General features: G+C 42.3%; 1 protein-coding gene across 8 annotated transcripts; it reads left to right on the forward strand.

The window, feature by feature from the left end:
- The first annotated feature begins 1109 nt into the window (after positions 1-1109).
- On the forward strand, positions 1110-25135 carry LOC124048963 (far upstream element-binding protein 3-like). Of its 8 annotated transcripts, none has more exons than XM_046370189.1 (17): positions 1111-1307; positions 4981-5092; positions 9076-9109; positions 9574-9623; positions 9768-9839; positions 12255-12312; positions 12773-12935; positions 13542-13640; positions 14711-14918; positions 15137-15255; positions 15825-15966; positions 18670-18830; positions 21126-21199; positions 21360-21436; positions 22805-22876; positions 22989-23119; positions 23745-25135. In XM_046370189.1, the coding sequence occupies exons 1-17, from the start codon at positions 1209-1211 to the stop codon at positions 23772-23774; spliced, it is 1701 nt and encodes a 566-aa protein (XP_046226145.1). In that variant the 5' UTR covers positions 1111-1208; the 3' UTR covers positions 23775-25135. The 8 variants fall into 8 exon arrangements, with proteins under 8 accessions (XP_046226143.1, XP_046226148.1, XP_046226145.1 ...); XM_046370193.1 differs by adding an exon at positions 22113-22181 and having other exon boundaries at positions 15155-15255; positions 22989-25135; XM_046370191.1 differs by having other exon boundaries at positions 1112-1307; positions 23736-25135.
- Positions 25136-25325: the final 190 nt, after the last annotated feature.

Here is a 25325-nt window from a genome sequence, read left to right on the forward strand (position 1 = left end):
TTAGATATCTCAGCTTGGATGTCGACCCACCATCTCAAGCTCAACAAGACAGAGCTGCTTTTCCTCCCAGGGAAGGGCTGACTGCTCAAAGACCCTGACTGATAGCTAGTATACTGAGGGAAAATGTACTTACTATGCCTGTGATATGTGGTTGTCCCACCTAGCTATCTTAAGATGAATGCACTAACTGTAATTTGCTCTGGATAAGAGTGTCTGCTTAATGACTAAAATATAAACATAAACATTCAAATTGACAAAAATAGCTTTTTAGCACAAAACTATTTATCAAGCAAGAATTTTGCTGCGAGTGGTCTGAGTGGGGCGGGGAAACTCAAAACTAACTGTTATTGGCAGAAAGGTTTGGAACTATCTTTGTTATCGGTTAACCAATTTTCCATGGTGATGTCACCATGGAAAGCCAAAACTCCCACCCATGCAAACCTTCTAAAGGTCCTTTGTAGATTGATCCTTCAACCAGCAACTACAGGAAATAACACTGATAAAATGTTTTCACACTTTTACAGTGTTAGTTTCATCAGCTGCTGTATAATATGATGAAAAACACAGGGAAAACATTTTTTTTTTTACTGCACTGGGTCTTTAAGACACACATCAACTTAGACTTATTTTACTATTAAAAACATTTCTAAGAGTATTCCAAAACATATAAACACATTCACACCGAAGGCCTCATGTAATCAAACATTTTCATATTGCTCAACAAGCACTATAAAAATCTCTCAACCAAACCATGTTTCCACGACTTAGCACAACCACAGTCTAAATTGTCTATCTTGTAAAAAGTAATGGCAATTCGTTTTTGCTGTTTGGTCTTCATTCAAGGTTAGGGTTAGGCATAAGGTTAGCCGTGTGATTAAGGTTAGAGTTTAAAATCACTTTTTCAGAAGGGCCACCTTAGAAATAAGTGGGGTTTCTGTCTTTGTGGCTGTGGTAACTAGTGACGACACAAAATATATTTTTGCACCGTCTGACTTCCAGTAGTACTTCTTCCGGTTAAAATTGTCACGCTGTCAAGTATCGCGTGATTTCAGCAAATTCAGCTGTCCAAAACAAATAGTTCTGAATCTCGCGGTATCGTGTAGATAGGGTGGTTTTAGCTTCCTCTTCCTGAGGTCGGTGCGTGCGCTGCTTGATTTGCTCGCCAGTCCGAAGTTTTTTTTGGTGTGTTGCTGAGAGCTGCTGTAGGGATGATGATGATGGCGGAGCTGGTACAGGGACAGGCCTCGGTGGCTCAGCCTGGAACGAAAGCAGATGGCTTCGCCGACGCCTTACACCGGGCCCGACAGGTAATTAATTCCGACGAAGAGAAACCGAATGATTTCAGACGGGAAACGAGCAAGACCATTCGGCGTGGTAGAGGAGTGCACTTTTTTCTTCAAGCAGCGTATAAACCCAGACCCCTCTTTACTAAAAAAAACACTCCTGTAAAAAAACTGAAGTTAGCTACACAAGCTCCAAGTGCTAAGAGAATGCGGGCCAAAGGACGCCTGACAATAAACAGTCAGGTCAAAGAACAAGCAAATGAATTAGGCAAAGCATGATGGACGAAACTAAGAAAACCACTTGCATAAAACTGAAGTGAGAGTAACTTTAAAACAAGGCATAAGCAACAAACTGCAACCTGTTGTAAAGCCACGGAAGTTTCAGCTAGTTAGCTAACTAGCTATTTTACCACCACACTACTAGCCGATACCAGCTATGATTGTGGCCTAGTTTCGTGGTGAAGCCAGAAATATCAGCTGATGTCAGCCACGCGCTGTCAAAAGTTAGCTTGCTAACAGAAACACGTCAACTATGTGTTAAATTGCCTTGTAACCACTCGCCAACATACACTGGATAAATTAATTGTTAACTACACTGCTGTATGTCAAAAATGTTCAGAATTCAGTAGTTAAATAAACTATCGAGTGATTGTCTAGTAGTAATGCTAGCTAGCTAACCTCGATTGTACAAGTTAGCTAAGCCTAGCTAGTTAACTAGCGAACATGCGCGGAAAACTAGCATCGCAACGTCAACAACGAATGTTAGCTCGCTAGCCTCCTCGCTTACTGGGAAATGGTATCGCTGAACTTTTCTTGTTTGCAACAGGGTGTTAGAATAGATAGCCAACAACTACACTGCCTAATAATATTGTCTCTAGCTAAAATTGAATTGGACCTTATCAGTCACTAATAACTAGCTGGTTAGATAATGTTAATACTCAGTCTTGCGATGGAAGCCCATTAGCTAGCAAGATGACATTATCTAGTTAGCTAGCTAACGACGTGCAGCCTAAATGTTACTTATGCATTGGTTGAACTAGGTACTTCTTGACATCTCAAAGTTAGCGTTATTTAATTTGGCCTATGACCAAACGTCCTGTATGTAGTTGATCAAGTTATATATTGGTCTGTAAACCCAACACGGCCATAATGTGTAGACTACAATTGACCACACCACGACTGCAAGTTATTCCATCTAAAATGCCAGTAGCATGTAAGCAACATAGTTAAGGTTTCCTGAGATTACTATTCGAGTCTATAATTTCAGGAAGTAGGCTATTGCACACAGTGAAATAAAGCCACGCCACACCACTTCCCATTCCTTCCTAGTCAGTGTCTGCATTCTGGGCCAAGTTCTTGTGAAGCGTTGACACCTAGGGCAAAAACACACCTGTTCTCATCTTGTCATATGTCCCGGGCCCTATGAAAGTGAGCTGAACAAACTGCATATTTCAACCTAATATTTCAAACGCAACTATTTGTCTTCATTGCCTTAACTGACACAAACGTAGACATTCATAACATATTCTCCCTGACAGGCAAAGACACTTTCCTGCGAATAAACCTAGATGAGCATATGACATAAGCACATATCTGGGTGCACTGGTGTCCATTTAATAATTCCTTTGGGGTCTTTCCCCCCACTCTGTCTCAGCTGTGTGCTTATCCCAGGTGCTACAAGGGCATGTGGCTTTGTACTCATGCATCGGGCTTGTGGGTCCAGTTTGTTTTCCTCTGATAACAGTGGCACCCAGCTTTCCCTTGCAGCTTCCCTATAGGTCCCAGGTCTGTGCTTCTTGGACGTTGGAAGAGTAATTGGACTGCCATTTGCCCATTTAGCTTTTAACAACTCTGTAGGGCAAATAATAACACTGAGCCAGTGACCAGAGTCACTGAATCTTTTACTGCCTGCCTATCTGTATTTTTTAAATTTTTTATTGACCCTTTATTTAACTGGGCAAGTCAATTAAGAACAAATTCTTATTTACAATGACTGCATACTTCGGCCAAACCCTAACCAGGACGGCGCTAGGACAATTGTGCGCCACCTTGTGCGACTTCCAATCATGGCCCGTTGTGATACAGCCTGGAATGGAACCAGGGTCTGTAGTGACACCTCTATAGCACTGAGATACAGTGCCTTAGACCGCTGCGCCCCACAGGAGTCCCCCAGTATGGAGACCAAAGATATCATGTGTTTCTATGAAATGCTACCTTCAAGGAGCACTCCACCCCAGAATAGCCCAGCACAAGAGTGTTATATTTTCTGGGAATGGTGGATGTTTACAGATCATCTGTAGGCCCTATATATGAGTATCTGGTATTGTGACTGAACAGTGCTGGCATTCAATGTTGCTGTTCAGTTGCTAATCTCTCTGATCAAGCAAATGCTTCTCGTTGCTTCTTAATTCAAGTACTCCTGAAGTTTCAGCTCCATATTTATATTCGCCTCTCTCATACCCATTTATTTGTGTAAAGGGTTAGATTGCCAAGTACATTAAAAATATATATATAATCTATATGTTCAGCTGCATATTAATGTGAATGTTTAGACAAGTCTGCTGTGATAAAAAAAAAATACAATCATTAATTTGTCTTTATCGCAATATCAAAATGACTAGAACATCATGGACTAAAATAATCTTAACATTAACCCCACAGTGTAGTATGCAGAGATTGAGTGAATTTCCCCTTGGCTCTCCTCCAGCACATGGAAGTGTTTGACTGGTAGTTTCAGAGCAAACAGGCCTCTCACCCAACTCGAGGGGATGTTCCCCGAGCAACAGGATATCCTCTGTCATTTCTTTCCTCATGGACCTAGCCTGCCCCAAACCCCCTTGACAGTCAGCAGCAGTTGAACTGAGAGGACTCTGCGTGTTTACCTCGTTCTACACTACTAGGCCCAAGCCTTTCCCCGGCTAGTTGATTTATTGTGTGCAGCTCACATTGCTGACATACCAACCCCAACATTCCCCAGAAAGAAGGTTTGGCCCTAGGCCAGAGGTTTAGCCCTCACTCGGCCCCCTACCCAGTTCAGCTCTGACTGGGATCAGGAGCCATGTTGGAGGGCAGTTAAAAAAAATTCTCTCCTACTATCTCACTTCCAGGCAGGCAGCTCGGTGTGGCGACTCTGAAGTAGATAATGATGCCTGAGGGTGGTGCAAGGCTTCAATTGTCATCCTCTAATTGGAGACATTGTATTTTCATATTGCAGAAATTACATCAATTTTGTGTAATTTTCTGAAACGATATACTTTTTGAATGGAGAGATGTGGTTGCGGATGAGGGGTTTAGGAGAAACGGGCCTTAATGCTTTTGTGCAGCATTTAGATTTGAACGTCTATCTCCAGAGAATACATGCAGTTAATTGGAGTTGGAAGTGGATAATTTGGGGCAAGGTGATGCAGGCAGTGTTTTGTAATGTGCATGTCTGGTAGCTAGTTTCAGAAGATAGTTACTGCCTTTCAATTGCATTCAGTTGTAGTGGGCTGGGAGAGTAAAAAACAGCTCCACGTTGACTACTAAAATAAGTTTTGTTTTGCTATGAAAAGTAGTACTTCGTTTTGAGTAATAGTTTGACCGTATGACTGGAAATTAAAGGTCAAATAAAACCTTTTTTAATATGAGTAGTTTGTTGTTGCAATCTGTTTGTTCATTCTAGCCCTCCCCCTCTTTCTCATCCCTATTGTCTCCTCAGATTGCAGCTAAGATGGGAGGTGACCAGATGCCCCACATGAACAACTCCTCTCCAGTCCTAGACCCCTCTCTCTACGGCTACGGAGGCCAAAAGCGCTCGATGGATGATGGAGGTAAGTCGGTGGTGGATCTCTTCACATACCTTCATACACAATGCATGTGGTCCACCTCTATACTAAACAATCTTTCTGCTAAACATAATCCCCGACACATATCCCAGTTACAGTACACTAAACAGGGTACTCTGTAAATAGCTCTGAGTGTTGCACCCGAGTGTGAGTGTTTGGATGCTTGTGCATATCTGTCAGGTTTTATGCACTCTTACCATAATGTATGAGGACTGCAATACAACACTTAACAAATATTGTTGGCTTAATCAAACCCGGTCAGGAAAGCCATTGCAACCAAAACTATTACTTAACTGCTTGGTCCTCCTTGGTCCTTTTTAAATGCAGTCCATATATCAGTTGTCTTGAGACCATAGTGTAGCCAACTGGCCACCCCACATAGCCCGGTTCCTCTCTAGGTTTCTTCCTAGGTTTTGGCCTTTCTAGGGAGTTTTTCCTAGCCACCGTGCTTTTACACCTGCATTGTTTGCTGTTTGGGGTTTTAGGCTGGGTTTCTGTACAGCACTTTGAGATATCAGCTGATGTACGAAGGGCTATATAAATAAATTTGATTTGATTTGATTTGAACTTAACTGGATAACCCGCGACCCATGTCAAGAGATCAGCAGTGACATCACTACATAATGTGAGATCCTTTGACACTTAATGTTAATGTATGTTCAATGTCATGTAGCCTAGCCTTTTTGGAAGGTGTAGCAGCTAGCCGGTATTCACGTTGAGCAAAGGGCCCGCTGGATAGCACGGCTGTTGAGGAGTGACATGGCATTGTACTGGCAGGGGGCTGGCTAGCATCTGGCCTGGGCAAATGGGAGGGGGAATGTGGAGTTGGGAAGAGTAACCACTTGCCTGGAATTAGGAAGTGCTTCAGACAACCAAAGTGCTCTCTCCTCCTCGTCCTGTGTTATTTCAGTGCAGGATTACTCTCCTCCACCACAAAGTACATTTACTGTTAGGTCCGAAAAGGAGTAGATACCCAGAGGCCATTGATGGGATTTATCATTCCAACCCTCCCTCCTCCTGCAGTACAATGCTCTAGGTGCTACAGATATGATTGACACTGGTTGTGTGAGAAGTCATGAGCTACAGGTTACATGCCTCCAAAGCTGTCAGAGAGAAAAAAAGGTCCTAGAGCAGCAGCAGCAAGTAAAAGGTTTGTGGTTAGAGGCTGTGTCCACCAAGTAAAGAAAAAGGAACCGTGCATCTATAAATGTGGATAATGCTGCTTGAGCTTATTTCACGTGTTGCAATTTATAAACCCATTCCTTTTTTGAACTTGTCATTATTGACCGATGAAAACATTTGCGTGGATAGCACAACTGATAACTGGATTTCATTTGTTAGTAAGCCCACATTAATGATCTTGCTGCATTGGCTTCAGGTTTGTGCTTCTATTACTATGGCATTGGTTATAGCATTTGTAATTTCCTGAGGTGTTAGTGTTTTTGCCCCATCTTGCAGTAGAATCAGTTCAGCAAACGGGCTGCAGCAGTCTAACCCCTTTGAAGGAATTACATGGATAAGATGAGACTAGTTCATGGGGGGAAAAAGCCTTTTGTAAAATTCCCTTACAGGCCCAGTTAAAGCATGAGCAACATACGGCAGCTATGTAAGGCTTTACTCATGACTTAACTCCAGACTTTCCCAGAGCAAGCAGTTCTGTCTGAGCATTTGAACTCGGGATGTTATAGAATAGGAAATGGCTGGGCCTAATGTAATAAGGGGATAAGAGAGGTCTTGTCTGATAGTCAGAAGAGTCAACGTAATCAAAGTTTACTATGCATTTCTGCTTTGAAGCCCTCTGTTCACAATTCCGCTACATTCTGTTTGCACTCGCCGTTTGAAACCTGGCAAACCAAAAAATTTACCAAAATATATGCAATGTCATTTTATGCCATCTGCATTTTCAGTTAGGTGCCTGAAATTGTAGTTACCCCATAAGGGTGGGACTTTGCAGAGTGGTGGAATGATACGTGTGGCTACACGTATGCACCCAAAATGCAGATGTGAGCAATTTCATGTCCATGAAGTGGAAACTCTAGTCAGTTATTGTCCTCTTATCTTGTCATGGTGTGGTATATTTTATCCTTGAATGCATGGTTGAATAAGTTGTGCAATTCTGGTGGAGGTTTGGCTGGATAACACTTTTCAACACTGCTTTTTTGTTTCTCAAGGTTACACAATATGAAATGTAACAGTCGGCTGTTACACTGTGTAAATATTATATCTGTCATCCCTGTTAGGTCCTTACTCGTCATTTGTTTAATTGTACAAGTACCATTTAACACCATTTAGGCTAAGCGCAAGTCCTTTGCAGTGTATTGTCATTGTGTGAATTAACACCACATCATACACTTAATATTTTCGGCTTTCTTAGCTAGCAGATCTGACCCATTTGCTTACAGCTGCACTATCGTCCAACAGCATTCCTGTGTAGTTTAAGACCCCACAGAGCCAGTGCGAGATATGGCTCAGAAAACTAGCAGTCGTTCAATCTTTTCGGTGTAACAGTTTGGATAATGGGACAATTCGAAGTACAATGCATTTCTCGTCCCTGGATTGGGGTACTTTTCTCAAGCTATATTTCGCGCCGGCCCAGCGGTGTTTTAATCTACAGGGATGCTGTCTGACCCTGGTGCAGCTTTAAGCAAGCAAGCGGGTTGGCTCTGCGGGCTAAGGCATTCCATTTCTTTACCTCGTTGCATTTCCAACAAACATATGTGCAAATTACGTAAGCTTTAGTGAACCTAGATATGATTTTATGGTGTAACGTCAGTAGCTCCATATCCTTCAGTGACCCTTTAAGCCCACTGCTTATTACGACCTGTCAAAATGCAAGTCTGGGTCAATAACTATTGACCCACGTACTACCTCTCTGAACGACACCCATACACACCTCATTTCCCTAGCAGAGCACCCCCCTGCTGTGCGTTGACACTGACACACTGGATTGTGTGAGGGGAAATTGCCAGGAACCTCACGTTATATAATCACCCTACTTGGGTGCAGATACGATATGGTTCTATATGAATTGAGAATCGATATTTCAGATTTGATGTTCCGAACATTGCTTTCTGTATGTCTGCTGCAGAGAGACGAGAGAACATGAAAATAAAAGTGCTGAAAACATGTTGACTCACTGTTTGAAAAGGTGAAGGATAAGGTGATAAATACCAGAGTTGTGGTGCAGGTACAGCTGTCTAGCGCTAGCTAACGCTACAAAACGAAGTATCGATTTATAATATTGTCCAAAATTATTTTGCGGTATGTAGCCATATAGATTTTTTTCAAATAACTACTGGAATTTTTTTTTTTTTACCTTTGTATTTTCTTGTTTTTTATTATTATATTATATATAGATTTTTTGCACTATTGGTTAGAGCCTGTAAGTAAGCATTTCACTGTAAGGTCTCTACAGCTGTTGTATTCGGCGCACGTGACTAATTAACTTAGATTTGATTTGAACCATCTGTTTCCAGCCAATCCACCCTGTCACTCAGTTCAGCAGAAACTTTTTTTTTTACCTTGTTTTATTAGTTTTGTTTCAGTCTAATAGATGGGTTGGTTGTTTAGCAACAAAACCGATGCGTGCGCAACTGTGACAAAACGGACTTGGTTGGCTTAGATTGTTGGTGTCATGTAAACTATATTTAGTCCAATGTTTATAGAACACATAATTTAAGTTGCACAATGAGCACTTGTCTCAAATACATCATTACAGTTGTTGTTAGCTAGCAAATTTTGTGATATTAGCATAAACGTGATATCAGTCAATACACCTCAAAACAAGACATGGTATCAAGAACAAGATGACATGAGCCACCACATGGCAGTTGACATTGATTCTGGCTATCCAGAACCATAACACATGGCCTTCTACCCCTTTGATGCGCGTGAATTGTTAACAATAGCTAACCCGTCTATTGTTTTTCCCTTTTCACTTCCCCTCTCGATTCTCCCTTGTTTCTCAGTAGGTAACCAGCTAGGTGGAATGGTACATCAAAGGTGAGTCTTATCTTCTCAAATGACCATTTGTGTGTGGATATTGATTAATAGTAGCTCAATCAAGCTGTCAACCTCACTACTGCCAGTGTATCCGGTAACAAGTCTCAGATAGGCTAATGTCTTGGCCTGTGTTCTGCATGAAGCTCTGTGGTTTGTCTTGTCACCAGACTTGCCACAGAATGACATTAATTTAAAAGGTAGCTCTCCCCATTTCAGGTTTGTCAGTGTTTCATGCCTCAAAAGTGATCAAGTCGAGCACAGTCCATGTTGTGTTGAGATCTGCAGGCCTCAGTCCAATTGAATAGGGAATATGGGCACGATCTAACAAGATGGATCTTTGTTTTTGGGGGTGAACTATCCCTTCATGCTTTCATGAGTATGAGACTGTCCTATAATTTCTAATGAGATTATACATCACAGCAGATATTTACTGTTTTGTCATTGATTGTTTTTCTCTCTTGCAGGGCTATTATGACGGAAGACTTCAAAGTGCCTGATAAGATGGTTGGATTCAGTAAGTGACACTTTTAGGCAGTTGATAACAAAAGCTATTGGTTTACTCCAACTTCTAGTACTCCAATTTACTGTTTGGTGTCTATTTAAAGTAACTTGGGGTGGGATATTGACTTTTTGTAATTCCCCTTTCACCCACACTCAGTCATTGGAAGAGGAGGAGAGCAGATCACGAGAATTCAGTTAGAGTCAGGCTGCAAGATCCAGATTGCTGCAGGTAAGTTCTGCCTAAAGAGGCACTGCCCCATTATACTGTAGCCAGTAGTGTCGGTACTTGACTGAGTAGCCTGTTAGGTCTTTCCTCTGATCGGTGATGCCCAGAAGCACACCTTGAGTACGAGGCATGGTCATGACATATCCTGCTTAACAGGTTCAGCTTAGAGAAACTGAAGCCATGTCAAATCCCAAACATACAACCATGAATTCCTTGATGTGGTATTATGTAGTTTAATTACCATGTGACTTCATAAACATTTAATAAGGTAGCACTTAGGTTGTTAACACGGAGTTTGTGTATATAGGTCTTTCAATAAACTAGGGTACCAGTGAGGATTTCCTGCGGTGGACATCTTGTTACAGCTGTTGATAAGTCATTGATGATAATCTGCCAATTGTCTTTGTAAATTTCATGAGTTGATTTAAACCTTTCTCATGGTTGGTATTTTGATGGATTTGTTTGCCCAAATCCTGTGACACCACTTTTCTTACCTTGCGGTTGTGGCAGTGTTTGTCGTTTTATATATGAATTATTTGTCAGTTAAATTACATTGAATTTGAACTTGGTAAGAATCCTGGATTTTGCTTTCGAACAGTCTTTTTGTGTGGCCGTCTCGGAAATGCACTAACGATACTGAACAAAAATATAAATGCAACAATTTCAACGATTTTACCAAGTTACAGTTCATATAAGGAAATCAGTCAATCGAAATTAAATAATGATGTCCTTATCTATGGATTTCACATGACTGGGCGGGCGTAGAGCCATGGGTGGACCTGGGAGGGCATAGGACCATCAACTGGGGAGCCAGGCCCAGCCAATTAGAATGTTTTTCCACACAAATGGGCTTTATTACAAACAGAAATACATGGTTTCTTCAGCTGTCTTAAGTGGCTGCTCTCAGGCGATCCTGCAGGTGGAGGTCCTGGGTTGGCGTGGTTGTGAGGCCGGTTGGACGTCTTGACAAATTCTCTAAAATGACGTTGGACGTGGCTTATGGTAGAGAAATGAACATTAAATTCTCTGGCAACAGCTCTGGTGGACATTCCTGCTGTCAACATGCCAATTGCATGCACCCTCAACTTGAGACATTTGTGGCGTTGTGACAAAAAAACACATTTTATTGGCCTTTTATTGTCCCCAGTACAAGGTGCACCTGTTTAATGATCATGCTCCTTGACATCAGCTGTTTTTTCAGCTGCCTGTCAGGTGGATGGATTATCTTGGCGAAGGAGAAATGTTAACTAACAGGGATATAAACAAATTTAGCACAAAATTTGAGTAGGATTTTGTGTGCATTTCAGCTCATGAAACATGGGACCAATACTTTACATGTTGCGTTTATACTTTTATTCAGTGTATGTAACATTTAGCGTTTCCTTATGTTACGGCTTGAAAAACGTTTTCATGGGCACACAAATCCAAAATGTATGTGATGGCAAAATCGACAGCTTCTAACTGATACTTAAAACCAAAATCTATACTGTAATTGACATGGTTCGTCAGTAATTATGCATAATACTTAAATGCGCATTGGATGTCCAGCAGTTTAGTTGCGTTGTGATATTTTCACACATCAGCTGATTCAGGAAACTTTTTTCTGGGTGGCACTCAAGTGACAAACAGCTGTTGTGCCTAAGTGCAGCATAAACCGCGTTCGCAAGTAATATCCAGAATGTTTTTGTCTGATTCGTTATCTCGATGAAGACTGTGCCGTGATCCACGATGGGTCTAATTTCCATAGCAAATTGATGTTGATCATCTGTTTGCTTGATTTACATCAGTGTCTCGTTAGATTTAACAGAAGGCTGTTTTCATATTTTTTTTTATTTAACCTTTTTTTTTTTACTAGGCAAGTCAGTTAAGAACAAATTCTTATTTCCAATGACAACCTACCCTGGCCAAACCCTAACACGGACGATGCTGGGCCAATTGTGCGCCGCCCTATGGCACTTCCAATCACGGCCTGGTGTGATACAGCCTGGAATCAGACCAGGGTCTGTAGTGACGCATCTAGCACTGAGATGCAGTGCCTTAGACCGCTGCGCGACTCAGGATATGTGTATGCCTCTACTGTGTTCATTAGTGTAGGATGGACTAATTGCAATGCCTAACTCTATATTCCTTTCCATTATTCTGGATATTAGATTGACAACAAATGACATAGTAGCCTAGTGGGCTTATTCACAATAGGATCATGTTATGAAATGACAAACATTTGTCTTACACCTCCTATTTTAAAGGATATTTATAATCCTAGCTGATGTTTGTACACGTATAACTAAATAAAAAATATTTAATTTTTAAAATGTTGATCCCAATGCCACACATTGGCCCCTTTTTTTATTTATAGAAAGACCAATGAATGTGCGGGTGCATGTGTGTCTGGTTAATGGAGCGTGTGTTGTGTAACAGAGAGCGGAGGCATGATGGACAGGCCCTGCACTCTAACTGGAAGCCCAGAGAACATTGAGTAAGTCACACCACATTCCTTTCGGGAAGAATCTCAATTGCATACTCCTCGCCTCCTACTCAAAACCCATTGGATGAGAATGCCTGAAGTCCCTCCCCTCTAATGGGGTTTGAGAAGGAGGCAAGGAGAGAGAACGCAGGGAGGATGCAATTGAGGTTCTCCCAGGGTCTTGCAACCAAAGTTATGTACAGCGATCAGATAGAAATGTTGCGTGTAGAGCTAACATGATTATTCTACTTGATTGGCAATACATTTCTATCAGCATCGAGGCGCCCTCAACTCAACCATAATCACCATCACCAGATTGATGTTGAGTTGCCCCCTCAACAATCACTTTTTGACACTATTCAATATCTTGTTTTTGCAAATGGAGAAACCCACTGTGTATAATTTGCGTGCATGGTTTGGCTGATCATGAACAAAGGTGTGACAGTGGAGTGTGCCCCTCCTCTCCCACCAGGCAGGCCAAGAGGCTGCTGAGCCAGATCGTGGACCGGTGTCGAAACGGCCCAGGCTTCCACAGTGAGATGGACGGCAACAGCGCCATCCAGGAGATCCTAATCCCTGCCAGCAAAGTGGGCCTGGTCATCGGCAAGGGAGGGGACACCATCAAACAACTGCAGGTAGGGGAGCACTAGGTACTTCCAGTAGGTTCTGTGGTCTGTGGATGAAGCACATATGCACCTAGAACACACACGTTCTTAGTGATTTTATTTGGTGGCTTAAATTATAAAAAATAGTCTGACAAGAAGAATATAGATAAGTTGTACAACTGGAAAAGGAGAGAAAAACAACAACACAGTTGAACAGTACTCCGATCAGAGGCCAACATTGGAATAATATTCACACAACAAAAAATGTAAATTGTATGTGACTACAGCCTCATGTCCAAACGGATGCTGACATGTGGGAAGTGCCAGAAAATGTAGCAGAACTTTAATGAGACTTTTAATTGTGTAAATATAGGCTAAACACCAGAGGACAAGTGCCTGAAGTTGTCATGGCCTGAACTAATGTGTTATGAGTTATAGAAGTTAATTACACTAGTTTAGGCAGATCTTCAAAAACCTTGGCTATTGAAATAACTTCTTATTGTTAACTTCAGCTATCTACTCGTTCTGGGTTCAGTGTCAATTATGATTCAACCATCTCACTTCTTCGCTACATCTGAAGTTGGGAGTTCTGATGTGTGAATTTATGATAATGTGTTCCCTGCTTGCTCCCCACAGGAGAGAACTGGTGTGAAGATGATCATGATCCAGGATGGCCCTATGCCCACTGGAGCAGACAAACCCCTGAGAATCACTGGGGACCCCTACAAAGTACAGGTCAGTTCCTCAAACCAGGCTATTGTCCTTCATATCCTCGCTCCACGCCTGCTTATAAAAACGTGTCAGAGGTAAAAACATTTTAGGCCAATGTGTTTTAAGGAGAGAGGATTCAAAATCAAATCAAATGTATTTATATAGCCCTCGAACATCAGCTGATATCTCAAAGAGCTGTACAGAAACTCAGCCTAAAACCCAGGTGTAGCAGCACGGTGGCTAGGAAAAACTCCCTAGAAAGGCCAAAACCTAGGAAGGAACCTAGAGAGGAACCAGGCTATGTGGGGTGGCCAGTCCTCTTCTGGCTGTGCCGGGTGGAGATTGTAACAGAACATGGCCAAGATGTGTATATGTTCATAAATTACCAGCATGGTCAAATAATAATAATAATCACAGGCAGAACAGTTGACACTGGAGCAGCAGCATGGCCAGGTGGACTGGGGACAGCAAGGAGTCATCATGTCAGGTAGTCCTGAGGCATGGTCCTAGGGCTCAGGTCCTCAGAAAGAGAGAATTAGAGAGAGCATACTTAAATTCACACAGGACACTGGATAGGACAGGAGAAGTACTCCAGATATAACAAACTGACCCTAGCCCCCCGACACAAACTACTGCAGCATAAAACTGGAGGCTGAGACAGGAGGGGTCAGGAGACACTGTGGCTCCATCTGACGACACCCCCTGACAGGGCCAAACAGGAAGGATATAAAACCCCACCTACTTTGCCAAAGCACAGGCCCCACACCACTAGAGGGATATCTTCAATCACCAACTTACCATCCTGAGCCAAGGCCGGGTATAGCCCACAAAGTTCTCTGCCACTGCACAACCCGCGGGGGGGGGGGGGCGCAACCCAGACAGGTAGATCACATCAGTGACTCAACCCACTCAGGTGACGCACCCCTCCTAGGGACGGTATGAAAGAGCCCTAGTAAGCCAGTGACTCAGCCCCTGTAATAGGGTTAGAGGCAGAGAATCCCAGTGAAAAGAGGTATCAATCAACCTTTTTGTCGATCAGTTAGAACATTTTCTAAGTTAACCCTTTCTGTGCTGGTGGCATGGGTATTTTGTAGCAAGCACGGGAGCTGGTGGTAGAGATAATCCGGGACAAGGACCAGGGAGACTTCCGGGCCAACAGGGGAGACTTTGGATCCAGACTGGGGGGAAGCAGTCTGGATGTGGCAGTCCCCAGGTTTGCTGTGGGCATCGTCATTGGCAGGAACGGAGAGATGATCAAGAAGATCCAGAATGACTCTGGGGTCAGGATCCAGTTCAAACCAGGTGAGAACGTCCCTTTCTATTAGTCTTTTTACATTGTGCTAGATGGCTAATGCAATTGTCAAGATTAGTGATGACCTTGACCTTAAATCTGTCTAGTTTGCCCGTCATTTTCCTCAATCGACTCACACAGGTGGTCTTGACGACACAATGTAAAACAGTATGTGTGATTTCTGTGACATGACTTAACGTTTGGTCTTTAATGTAACAGTTCTGACTAGTGTCCCCCTCTCCTTCAGACGATGGCATCAGCCCTGACCGGATTGCCCAGGTGATGGGCCAGCCTGATCGCTGCCAGCATGCTGTTCACCTCATCAACGAGCTGGTCCACACGGCACAGGTACAGCACTGCAGACCACTACACTTAATCTAGGTTTTTTTGCCCTGAAAGGAACAACCCCCCCCCCCCCTCAAAGAGTATTTCTAAAGTAAGCCATGCCACTTAAACTCCCTTGTTGTCCATGTAGCAGTCCTCAGCCCAGTTCCTAGTTGCCTGGACCCCTCTCAGGTCTGCCTGGACCCCTTTGCCCGGTGGTGGGGGGGACCTACTCAGACAGGTAAAAGGGTAGTGGGGCTCCACCTCATCACTAGTTCTGTCAGCTGACCTACTGCCCCTAGGAGGCAGACACTAGGAGGATAGTCCATACGGACTCCCACAGGGTGGCGCACTTGGTCATATCCCCTGGTGAACTTTCTATTGAGCCCCAGGTAAAGTGATGCAAGTCAAACGCATTGGAGGAGAATTAAGAATATCTGTCAATCTGAACTGTTGCATTTTTTTGTTTGACGTCAGACACGGCTGCAGTGGTTATTCTTGGGGAGGAAGTGTTAAGAGGTTGAGTGTAAGATGTGTAATGTCATTTGAGGTCTTCCGGGCCTGTAGTCACGCCTTATGTTTCCTCGCTACAGGATCGGGATGGCTTTGGGGGTCCCGTGGGCCCCAGAGGCCGGGGCAGAGGCCGTGGGGACTGGAGCATGGGTGCACCCGGTGGACTGCAGGAAGTGACATACACGATACCCGCCGACAAGTGTGGCCTGGTGATTGGGAAAGGTGAGGAATGTATTTTTTGGATTTAACTTCTATTTAACTAGACAAGTCATGCCTAGAATCCAAACGCCTTCTAATAGATTCAGTGAGTTTTACATTTGGTGGTGTCAAGATCCATTACCAACAACAGCAACAATCTATCAGTCATCATTTGGATGCATTTCAGTCATCCAATAACCAGTTTGTGTCCTTTTGAATGTATGAACAAATAGGCACTAATGTAGAGATATGTACAGGCATGTTCCCCACTTATCCTACTCAGGGAAAACCAAACACTAATGGAGCATTTCATCTTTCAGTTCATCATTTCTTGACTAGTGGTCTTCATCACTTAAATGTCCAATGCAGCCAATTTTTTATTTTATTTTTCTCAATATCGAAACAGTCCTGGGTATCTGTTAAGTACCTGTTATTGTTTTAATTAAAATTGTAAGAAATACACACAATACACTACATGACCAAAAGTATGTGGACACCTGCTTGACAATTTTAAGCACGGTGTCCCGTTCTGTGAGCTTGTGTGGCCTACCACTTCGCAGCTGTTGCTCCTAGATTTTCCACTTCACGATAACAGCACTTACAGTTGACTGGGTTAGCTCTAGCAGGGCAGATATTTGACAACTGACTTTTTGAAAAGATTGCATCCTATTACGGTGCCACATTGAAAGTTACTGAGCTCTTCAGTACGGGCCATTCTGCCAGTGGTCTGAGAGGGGTGGGGAAAACTGAAAACTAGCTCTTATTGGCAGAGAGGTTTGGATCTCTTTCTTATTGGACTAACTTACCACCTGGAGATGTGACCAGGCAGGCCAAAACTCCATCCCATCAAACAGCTCTTACACTAAAAGGGCATTATCATTTTCACAGTATTATTCCAACCTCATGGTGTATAAATAGGAAAATTATTCAAAAGCCTAGATTATGCAAAAAGTGCATCATTACCAGTCCATTAGCTTGTGCTTTTTTTCTCGTGATGAAATGGCATTTAAAGTTGCACAATGAGCCAATATGGTGTGGATCCAGCCACCCCTTTCCCCTGGCTCATGTATAGAGCACAAGTGGTATTCTGTCCCTTGCCTTTAGGGCTTAATGAGGGGGATAATGCATGTAATGTGATATTAATTGTTGAAGGTTCCTAATAACAGCCCCCACGTGGAAGGTTTTCTGGCATCTGAGGTCCTTTCAGTCCAATAGTGGAGTGAGGGAATGAATGAGTGGAATTAGGCTATTGGCTATTCATGTTCACTCTATTGCCAGCTATTTAAGTCATTGACCATTGCGCTTCGGAGGAAACCCTGAGTGTGTCCCTATCCTATGGATGGATGTGTGCGCTGTGGTGGGTGAGGTTTGAAGGGGGCTCTATACCTATAATCAAAACCAGGCAATAGAAATGTCAAGAGGCTTTTGTGAGGTGGGGGGGCAAATACACCTGGGCATTACGCCTCCCCCTCCCTGCATTAGCATATGAACTAGTCCAATATGGCTGTGGGTCTGGGCCCTGTCTGCCTGGCCTTAAAGACTGAGGTGATTAATATCTTTATGATGACTTTATGCTGCTGCTTGAGCCACTGATTACACCCTCCCTCCAATACGCACAGAGCCTGGTAACTTGGGTCACCCACCCACCCATACCCCATACTTTATATTCTCAACCTTGAAACTTTTTATAATGGGTTGAACAGGCCTACTTTTATTTTGTATACCATGGTATAGCATCCTGTGTTTTGGCTTTTAAATGTATTTTCTTTGTTCATTAAGACCCATATGTCAATACATTAGATGAGTGGGTAAGCATGGCATTTTAAGCCCCTAGGAACTATTCTTCATGAACTTGTATTTTAATTAAACCTCCCACTTACCCAAAATCCCTCACCAGTTGCACTTTGTATCCCCTCCTTTTGGTCCAGCTCACTAACCCAGTCTCAATAATAAGGTCATATGATGTGGCACCAGCAAGGCCCAGTCCATTAAATTAATAATTGTTTCTCTTCATTCCCATTTGCTCTCTGACTGAGGGGACCTCATAATGGCTTCATTAAGACAGAAGTTTTATTTGGTTGACAATGGGTTAATGGACCATGTGTAGTCTATTGGCAACTGGGAAGAGGCTACAGGAGGAGGAGAGGTTTGGATGACTGGTTTTAACTGCAAGGTCCACCTGTCAGCCACCAGTGAACAAATGTGTAATTGATGTTGGGGCAGTCTTGGTGTTCCCTTGGGAAGCCCCCTCGCTCCATTCACTGGGATGGCAGGAGAAGGGGGAGGACGTTGTTCCCTCACCACACATGAGGCTGGGAAAGAAAGGGGCCAAAGGAGAAACAATATCCTAGAAAGAGGATACGCTTTAATTGGTGTCTTTTCTCCGACAGCTATATTTAATTTCTCCCTGCTGGTTTAATTGCACTCCTTCATAAGTCAGGAAGCTACAGTCTGATTCGTCAGCGTGGGGGAGGAAGTGTTGTCGACCTTAGTCTCTGATTAGCACGGATGTTCAAATAGAATGGGCATGGAGCTGAGGGACACATGCCAGGGTCTCCTATAGTTATCACTACCAGTCTAACCTCCAGTCGGATGAGTTTAGGTAATTGTGGTGAAGCCTAAAGAATGGAATCAGACAGCAGAGTAAGCACTGATTGGAGATCAAATTGACACTTGTGCATTTGTTGCTGACTTTGACTCACGTTTTGAATTTCCCCTTTCGTAAAGGTGGCGAAACCATCAAGAACATCAACCAGCAGTCTGGAGCGCACGTGGAGCTGCAGAGAAACCCACCGCCCAACACCGACCCCAACGTGCGCATTTTCTCCATCCGCGGCACATCCCAACAGATGGAAATGGCCCGCCAGCTGATCGATGAGAAGATTGGGGTAGGTGGTCTTATGCCCCCCTCCCACAAACAAAAACAATCTATTGTCTGGCCTGATATTCATGAAGGGACATGTCAAAGGGGTGTGTGGCCATACCATCCACCAGTATGTCACCCAGGGTTAAACGATAGGCCTGAGCGCTGACACCTGTTCATGATTATCTTAGTGACAGAACTCAGGCCATCGTCGTGGATGGGGTTAAGTCGGAGTTTCTTGAAGTATGTGAAGGTGTTCCGCAGGGGTCGATACTGGCCATATCCAAGGCTCAGCCAATCGTTGGCATAACAGAATGCATAGCAGCACGTGACTGAAGAGACAACCAATTTACTAGTTACAGCATCAGCACGCACTCTGCAAAGTCAGCTTGCTCGTTACAGCGGCGCATCCCCTGAATGATAACGAAGAGGTAATATTAGGTGAGAAACCTGACCATGGAGACTGGGTGAGAAGATGATGAAGCGTACTTCATGAACGTTTGAGGTGAGGGAGAAAGTGTGGAACAAGTATTAGCATTGTTAAGTATCTTGCCAGCTGGATCAAATTATCCGTTAGTTAGCCAGAGAAATGTTGAGCAACATTAGCCAACTTATCTGATCAAATAATTGACTTTATGGTGTGGAAATTAGCTTGCCAATAAAGTCAGACAGCTAACGTTACATCATCAGATGAGCTAACCCTTGCGCTCTCTCGCTCCTTTTTTAAATGCAGCGTTCTCTATTCCTTTCACTCCCGCTTGGCTTCCCTCTGGGAATTTAAATGGGCCATTGTGTGCCATAAGATAAGTCAGGAGCTTCTCAGGAGACTTGCACCGTGGGACTACCGGACCCTTTTCCCAATCGGCTCTCTGTAGCCTTATCACTCAAAAACATTAGTAACCTAACCAATTCGCTATAGTATTAACTGGTATACGACTCCTTGCCCGTTCTTCAAGTTATAATGCGTTAGTTGCTTACTGGACCCTGGCAATCTGTGTGAAATGTTAACAAGCTAATGAAGTAGCCACTATTTTTAGAATGAATTAGGTGAGAATGAGGTGTTGCTTGTTACACTTGATCCCTGAATCTACTTGTTTATCTGGAGCTGGGCCTTGCTTAAGCTGTATGCCACTATAGAGGTGAAAAGAACACCACACTCTTTCCCTCTTTCTCACTTTTGTTGGCACATTGTAGAACAGATGTCCACAGGCAGAAAGTGTACAATGTAATAATGTGCTGTGTAGCCCAAAGATATTGTTTTTGTGGTGAACTTGACCGTAACACGTGAGTGAGGGGGATTATAATTGGTTTTACTCAGTGAACGTTATTTTTGTCTACATGTAGTCTTGTGCACTTGATCGATGTCTATAGTGGCCACTGTAATAGAACAAAAATAGAATTTGCAGTAAAGTCTAGGCAACCAATAACAATGGATTGCTATCTTTACATTTTTTTTTGCTGTGAGTTAGGTTCACATTAACCACAATTTATTTTAGAGGCTGATCATGTAGATCATATTCTTTGTTTAATAACCTGTGTTTCCCCCTAGCAGGGATTTTTTTTTTGCGTGTTTCAGTAAAAAGAAAATATCCGCTTTTTGGGCCCTCAGTTTGCGTCCCTGTTTATTGGATGGTTCTATAATCAAATGAGTCAATGCATAGAAATACCTTGGTATTTGAGTTGAATGATTTATCTTTTAAAACAACAGTTTCTAAACAGGTTCAGTCCTCTAAGATTTAAAGTGGGCTGTAAAATTTTTTTTTTACAGAAACTGATCTAATCTCTGTAGTCAGCAGGAAGCAGAATGCAGTCAAACTTGAGGTTATTTTTATGCTATTTATGAAAGTGCAGCTGCCTCTACTCTTAAACCCTCGGATGCTGTTTTTCATCACTATGATGAGCAGTACTATGAAACGGTTGGCTGGACCTCTTTGAAGTCACTTAGATCATCACATCATTACTCTTGCTCCACAAGTTGGACTTACCTAATATCACTGTTAAGATTTAAATTGACAAGTTATCAAACCAGTTCACAGGTTTGGTTCTCTAGACTCCTTTAGTGTCTAGAGTTAGGTAAATCAACCTTTTCCTTGCACCTTACGTGTGGAATAATCTACAATACACTTTAAAATTGGTGGCTCTAGGGAATTTCAGATGGTTGTTAGGGGATCTTTTTACCGAATGTTTTTTGCACGTCTAATGTGTATTTTATTGTTTATATGAATATGTAGTTTAATGTGTTTGTTGTGCTGCTATACAGGGCTCATCTGGGAAAGAGACCTTGGTCTCAGCACTGACTCCGCTTCTCTCTCTCATCTAGGCCTCAGGAATGGGGGGAAACAGCAGTTTTGGTCTGAACCCCTTTGGTCAAGGACCAGCTACCCCTCACCAGAAGTGAGCAGCTTCTTGTTTTTTTACCACTGTTACATTTGTCAAACTTGCTTTGAACTACTTACACTGACCAAAGTATGAATACAATTATGTAACAATATCCAGGCTACAACAATTCATGTGAAACATGTCTAACATGCGTCTCTGTGTTTTGTGGTGACAGTGGACCCCAGACATTCATGACAGGTGGATGGGGCACAACATATCAGACATGGCAGCCTCAGGGCCAGCAGGACCCCAGTAAGTCTACCTGCTTCTCCAACTAATGGCTGGGGTGGCCTTGTCCCATTGTGGTTAGGTTGGGATACCCATAACACTTGATACCAATATCAACCTGAAATTTCATTACAATGATTCCTTGATACATACGGAGTCTATTGCAATCAGTCATGTGGGGCATAAGTCCCTCCCCAGTGAAAAGAAAGTGGACAAATAAGTGGAAGGAGGACTAAAACTAGACATGTTTCATGCTCTGCTTACTTAGCGGAATAAAGCAACACAATGTTACTTCTCTAACGAGACTTATCCAGTTGAACAGCAATTTCAGAGGACTGAAGGAATTGGAGAGATTCAAGACTTGTTCAGGCTGGTTTTGGCACTGCTGCAGTGGATTTAAATCCAACTTATGACAGCGGCAGGGTGGTTCTTGCATTGAAAATGTGGCTAATTGTCCAGATTTTGGCTGAAAAAATAAATAAATAAAAATCCATTCTGGGAGATTGTCAGATGGGGAAGAAACTTTTCAAGGAGAACGTTCACTCCATGGAAGTTCTAGTTAGGGTTAAGTTAGGGTATGGGGTAGAGGCCATAGGACACAGTGCCATGTCTGGATGGTAAGCCACAGCTTCAACCTCCACTGAAAGGTCCTCATGCAGTAACTCTGTCCTCCAACAGTGTTATCTGTGTCTGGTTGCAGGTCTCAATGGATCCCAGACCGACCAGACGGACTATTCCAAAGCATGGGAGCAGTATTATAAAAAGCTAGGCAAGTGCTAGTCTTCTGGGGGAGAACAGAGAAGGGAGCTCAATACTAACATCGTCTACTAGCCTTTATCGCTTGTGTAACATTACTAAGTCTGAGTCACTGGTCCGAGCCCCCCTCTCAGGGTTTGTAGTCTCATGATAGGTTATTTGCAAGTGAGTGCTGATTGATCATTTCTCTTTGAGACTCGCTTCCTGGTTGGTTTGGGGTGCCTGTGGGCAGTTGGCCCCTACTGGTGACCCACTTGTTAAACGAATACCTGTCTGCATGTGCAACCGTTCTCCCTCGCTGGGAATGTGCCCTGGATACACCTCTAAACCAGACCTCAAACCTGCCCTCATTTTAAAAAGTTCCATGCCAAGAGTGTCTGAGTAGAAATATCATGTCAACGTGTAGTTGATACGCAGGAGGTTTTGTTTGACTGCGATGATTGAAGTCGACAATTTATTACATGATTGTGTAGCTGGGTTGCTTCTTGATTTCGTCAGTCATGTAAATGTGGCTTTTGTTTGTATAACTGAATGTATTTGAGTTGAAGAAATTGAATTTATGGAGGCGAACATTAATCAGAGTTCTTGGTCTGTTTGGTGTGTATCTTATTGACCCTGGTTTTATCTTGTGCACAGGTCAGCAGAGCCAAGCCCAGAGCAGTGGCCCTGACTACAGCAAAGCATGGGAGGAATACTACAAGAAACAGAGTAAGACTACACCTACATGCCCTCTACACTCTTCCAATATGCTGGTCTTTTGAGTGCGTGTCAGAGGACGTTCCTCTTCCCCTTATTCACCCTCTATCTCCCCTCTCCCCAGACCAGGCAGCAGGCCCTGGCTCCCAGCAGAGCTCCCCTCCGGATTACAGTGCTGCCTGGGTGGAGTATTACAGACAACAGGGGGCCTACTATGGCCAAGGTGCACAGCAGACACAGGCCCCAGGCCTTCAGGTGAGAACCCATCCAAACGCTCAGCACCATCTCCACCCCACAACCCCCTGAGGTCTGTTGTTTACCACGGAAGTCCTTTAGGAGGAATGTTGAATGGTTTAAAGCAGGGTTCCCCAACTGGCAGCCCGCGGTGGTTTTATGTGTGCCTACCCCCCCGGACATTAAAGACTGTAATAACACCAGGAAATCAGCTCCAAGTGATTTTATTTTTTGGAAATCTGTACCTAATTATCTCCACGCATTACGGAGATATGATGTCAGCAAGGTTTGAAAATTCGTTTTTAATTGTTTTAGTCAAATATTAAATATGTTTGGGCTTCTTGTGGTTAATTTGCAGTCTAAAAATTATTTGTAATTATGTCTCGTCCCCCCGACCATCCGTTCAAGAGAATCTGCCTGCAGCTGAATGTAGTTGATGATCCCTGGTTTAAAGGCGAGGTTTAATTCAAGTATGGAGGTTTGAAAGTACATCTGATAAAAGTTCCATGTAAATCCATTCTGGCATCTATTAGGTTGAGTTTAACTATTGTAAGGTTATGTAATGCAACTTGCACATGTAAATCTATGTAAAACGTATTACTGTGCTTGGTCATTGACGTGAACCTGTGTTTTGCAGGATCATTAGAGAGGACGCCCTTTAGTTGAAGATTTTTGAATCATTGAGGATGAAAACAAACCTTTTGTAACAGGTTTCTAGATTTGCAACGCCTTGAAGACTTACTTTTTTCTTAGTGAGAAACACTAGCTGTAGACTGACTTATACAATAAAAAAAGAAGAATATTTCTAAATCAGGAACATTTAATTGTTACTAAATACTTGTGTACACCATTATTTTGAATGGACAATTCCTGGGATCCCTTTTGGACTAATGCGAGAGCTGTTTTGTTTTCTATTTTTTCCTTTTTGATTCAAATGACATCGCCAAAACGAACCCCGGAGTTGTAACATTTTAGTAAATGCAATATAATCTATTTTTTCTAGTTCTGTTGCAATAAAATCGTAATTATGGGCTTAGCATTCTTGAATACATTTTTATTTTGTCATAAGATGTTTTAAGAATGTGTGAATGTTTTTTCCTTTTGCATAAAGCATTTTAATTCAGTGATGAAAATTGTTTTGTTACAGGAACATTATTTTGTTACATAATACAAGGAGTGATGTTGGCAAATGGCAGTCAGTTCCTAATTTAATTCCTGTTGTGCTTTGTATTTTTTTCATTGTCATTTTATTGTACTCTGGTTTAAAAAAGTAGCAATATCTTATTTCATTTTTGAAACAAAGATGGATTCTCTAATATTTTGACAGACATTTAACTTGTAGTTCATTTTAGATTTTTTTTAAGGCATATGAAAATGTAATGGGTACTTTTTTTATTACAATGATCTGATATTGGAAAAGGGGGATGTTGCATATTGTGAGGTTTTTGCCTTTGCTATCTTGTAAAACTATATGTATGCTCAGATACTTGACTAAAGACTTTATTTAAAATATATATATAATTAAATCTAAGAAGTTTTTTTCATGGAGTCATTATCGCAGGAAAACTGTCCCTGTTCTGTTTTCATACTGAAAATGTTCAAAGATCGTGAATGTGTAATTTGATGTTGCATCTTGCTTAGGACAAAAATGAGAAATGCTAGGTTTTTATGTATGTTCTGTACCTAAAATCATTCAAGACTGCTAAGCCTCTGGATTCTACCTGTGTAATAATTCATTGTAGTTTTTTATATTCTAAGTATTACGATCAAAATTGTCTTATTTGGTACCACCCAGTTTCCCTAACGCCCCTCCAGTACACACTGGACTTGTGTACAGTCCAATGCTAAACTTTTTAATTAATTATTTTTTCTTTCTACTTTGTGTGATCTCGTATGTATGTATGATTGATTAGTTAGAATTGAATCTAGTATTAACTTCATTGCTTAATGAAAAGGGATATTATAATTTGAAAATGTTTCATTTTAGTGTTTTTTTCCTTGTGTACAGGTAACTGTGTATTAAAAACGTCAAGACTACCTTTATTGTGTTCTGTTAAAATTATTTATTTTTTTGCAATTTGAAAGCTTTCTTTTGTTAAAATTATTGGTTTAAACTGTGAAACCTTTCCTCGGCTCTATTGTGAGACTAACATGTAGTATCATCTAGCCTCAAGTAATCATAAAGGTAAAACTATTGTTTTATAAACAGAAATATTTTCTATAGACC

The sequence above is a fragment of the Oncorhynchus gorbuscha genome, linkage group LG11 (assembly GCF_021184085.1).
Source record: "Oncorhynchus gorbuscha isolate QuinsamMale2020 ecotype Even-year linkage group LG11, OgorEven_v1.0, whole genome shotgun sequence".
Classification (NCBI taxonomy): domain Eukaryota; kingdom Metazoa; phylum Chordata; class Actinopteri; order Salmoniformes; family Salmonidae; genus Oncorhynchus; species Oncorhynchus gorbuscha.

Coding starts and splice junctions, on each gene's coding strand:
- LOC124048963 (XM_046370193.1), top strand. CDS start 1,209: ATGATGATGATGGCGGAGCTGGTACAGGGACAGGCCTCGGTGGCTCAG. Junction 9,840..12,254: donor CAAGATCCAGATTGCTGCAG/GTAAGTTCTGCC, acceptor GTTGTGTAACAG/AGAGCGGAGGCATGATGGAC. Junction 21,437..22,112: donor TCAGGGCCAGCAGGACCCCA/GTAAGTCTACCT, acceptor GTCTGGTTGCAG/GTCTCAATGGATCCCAGACC.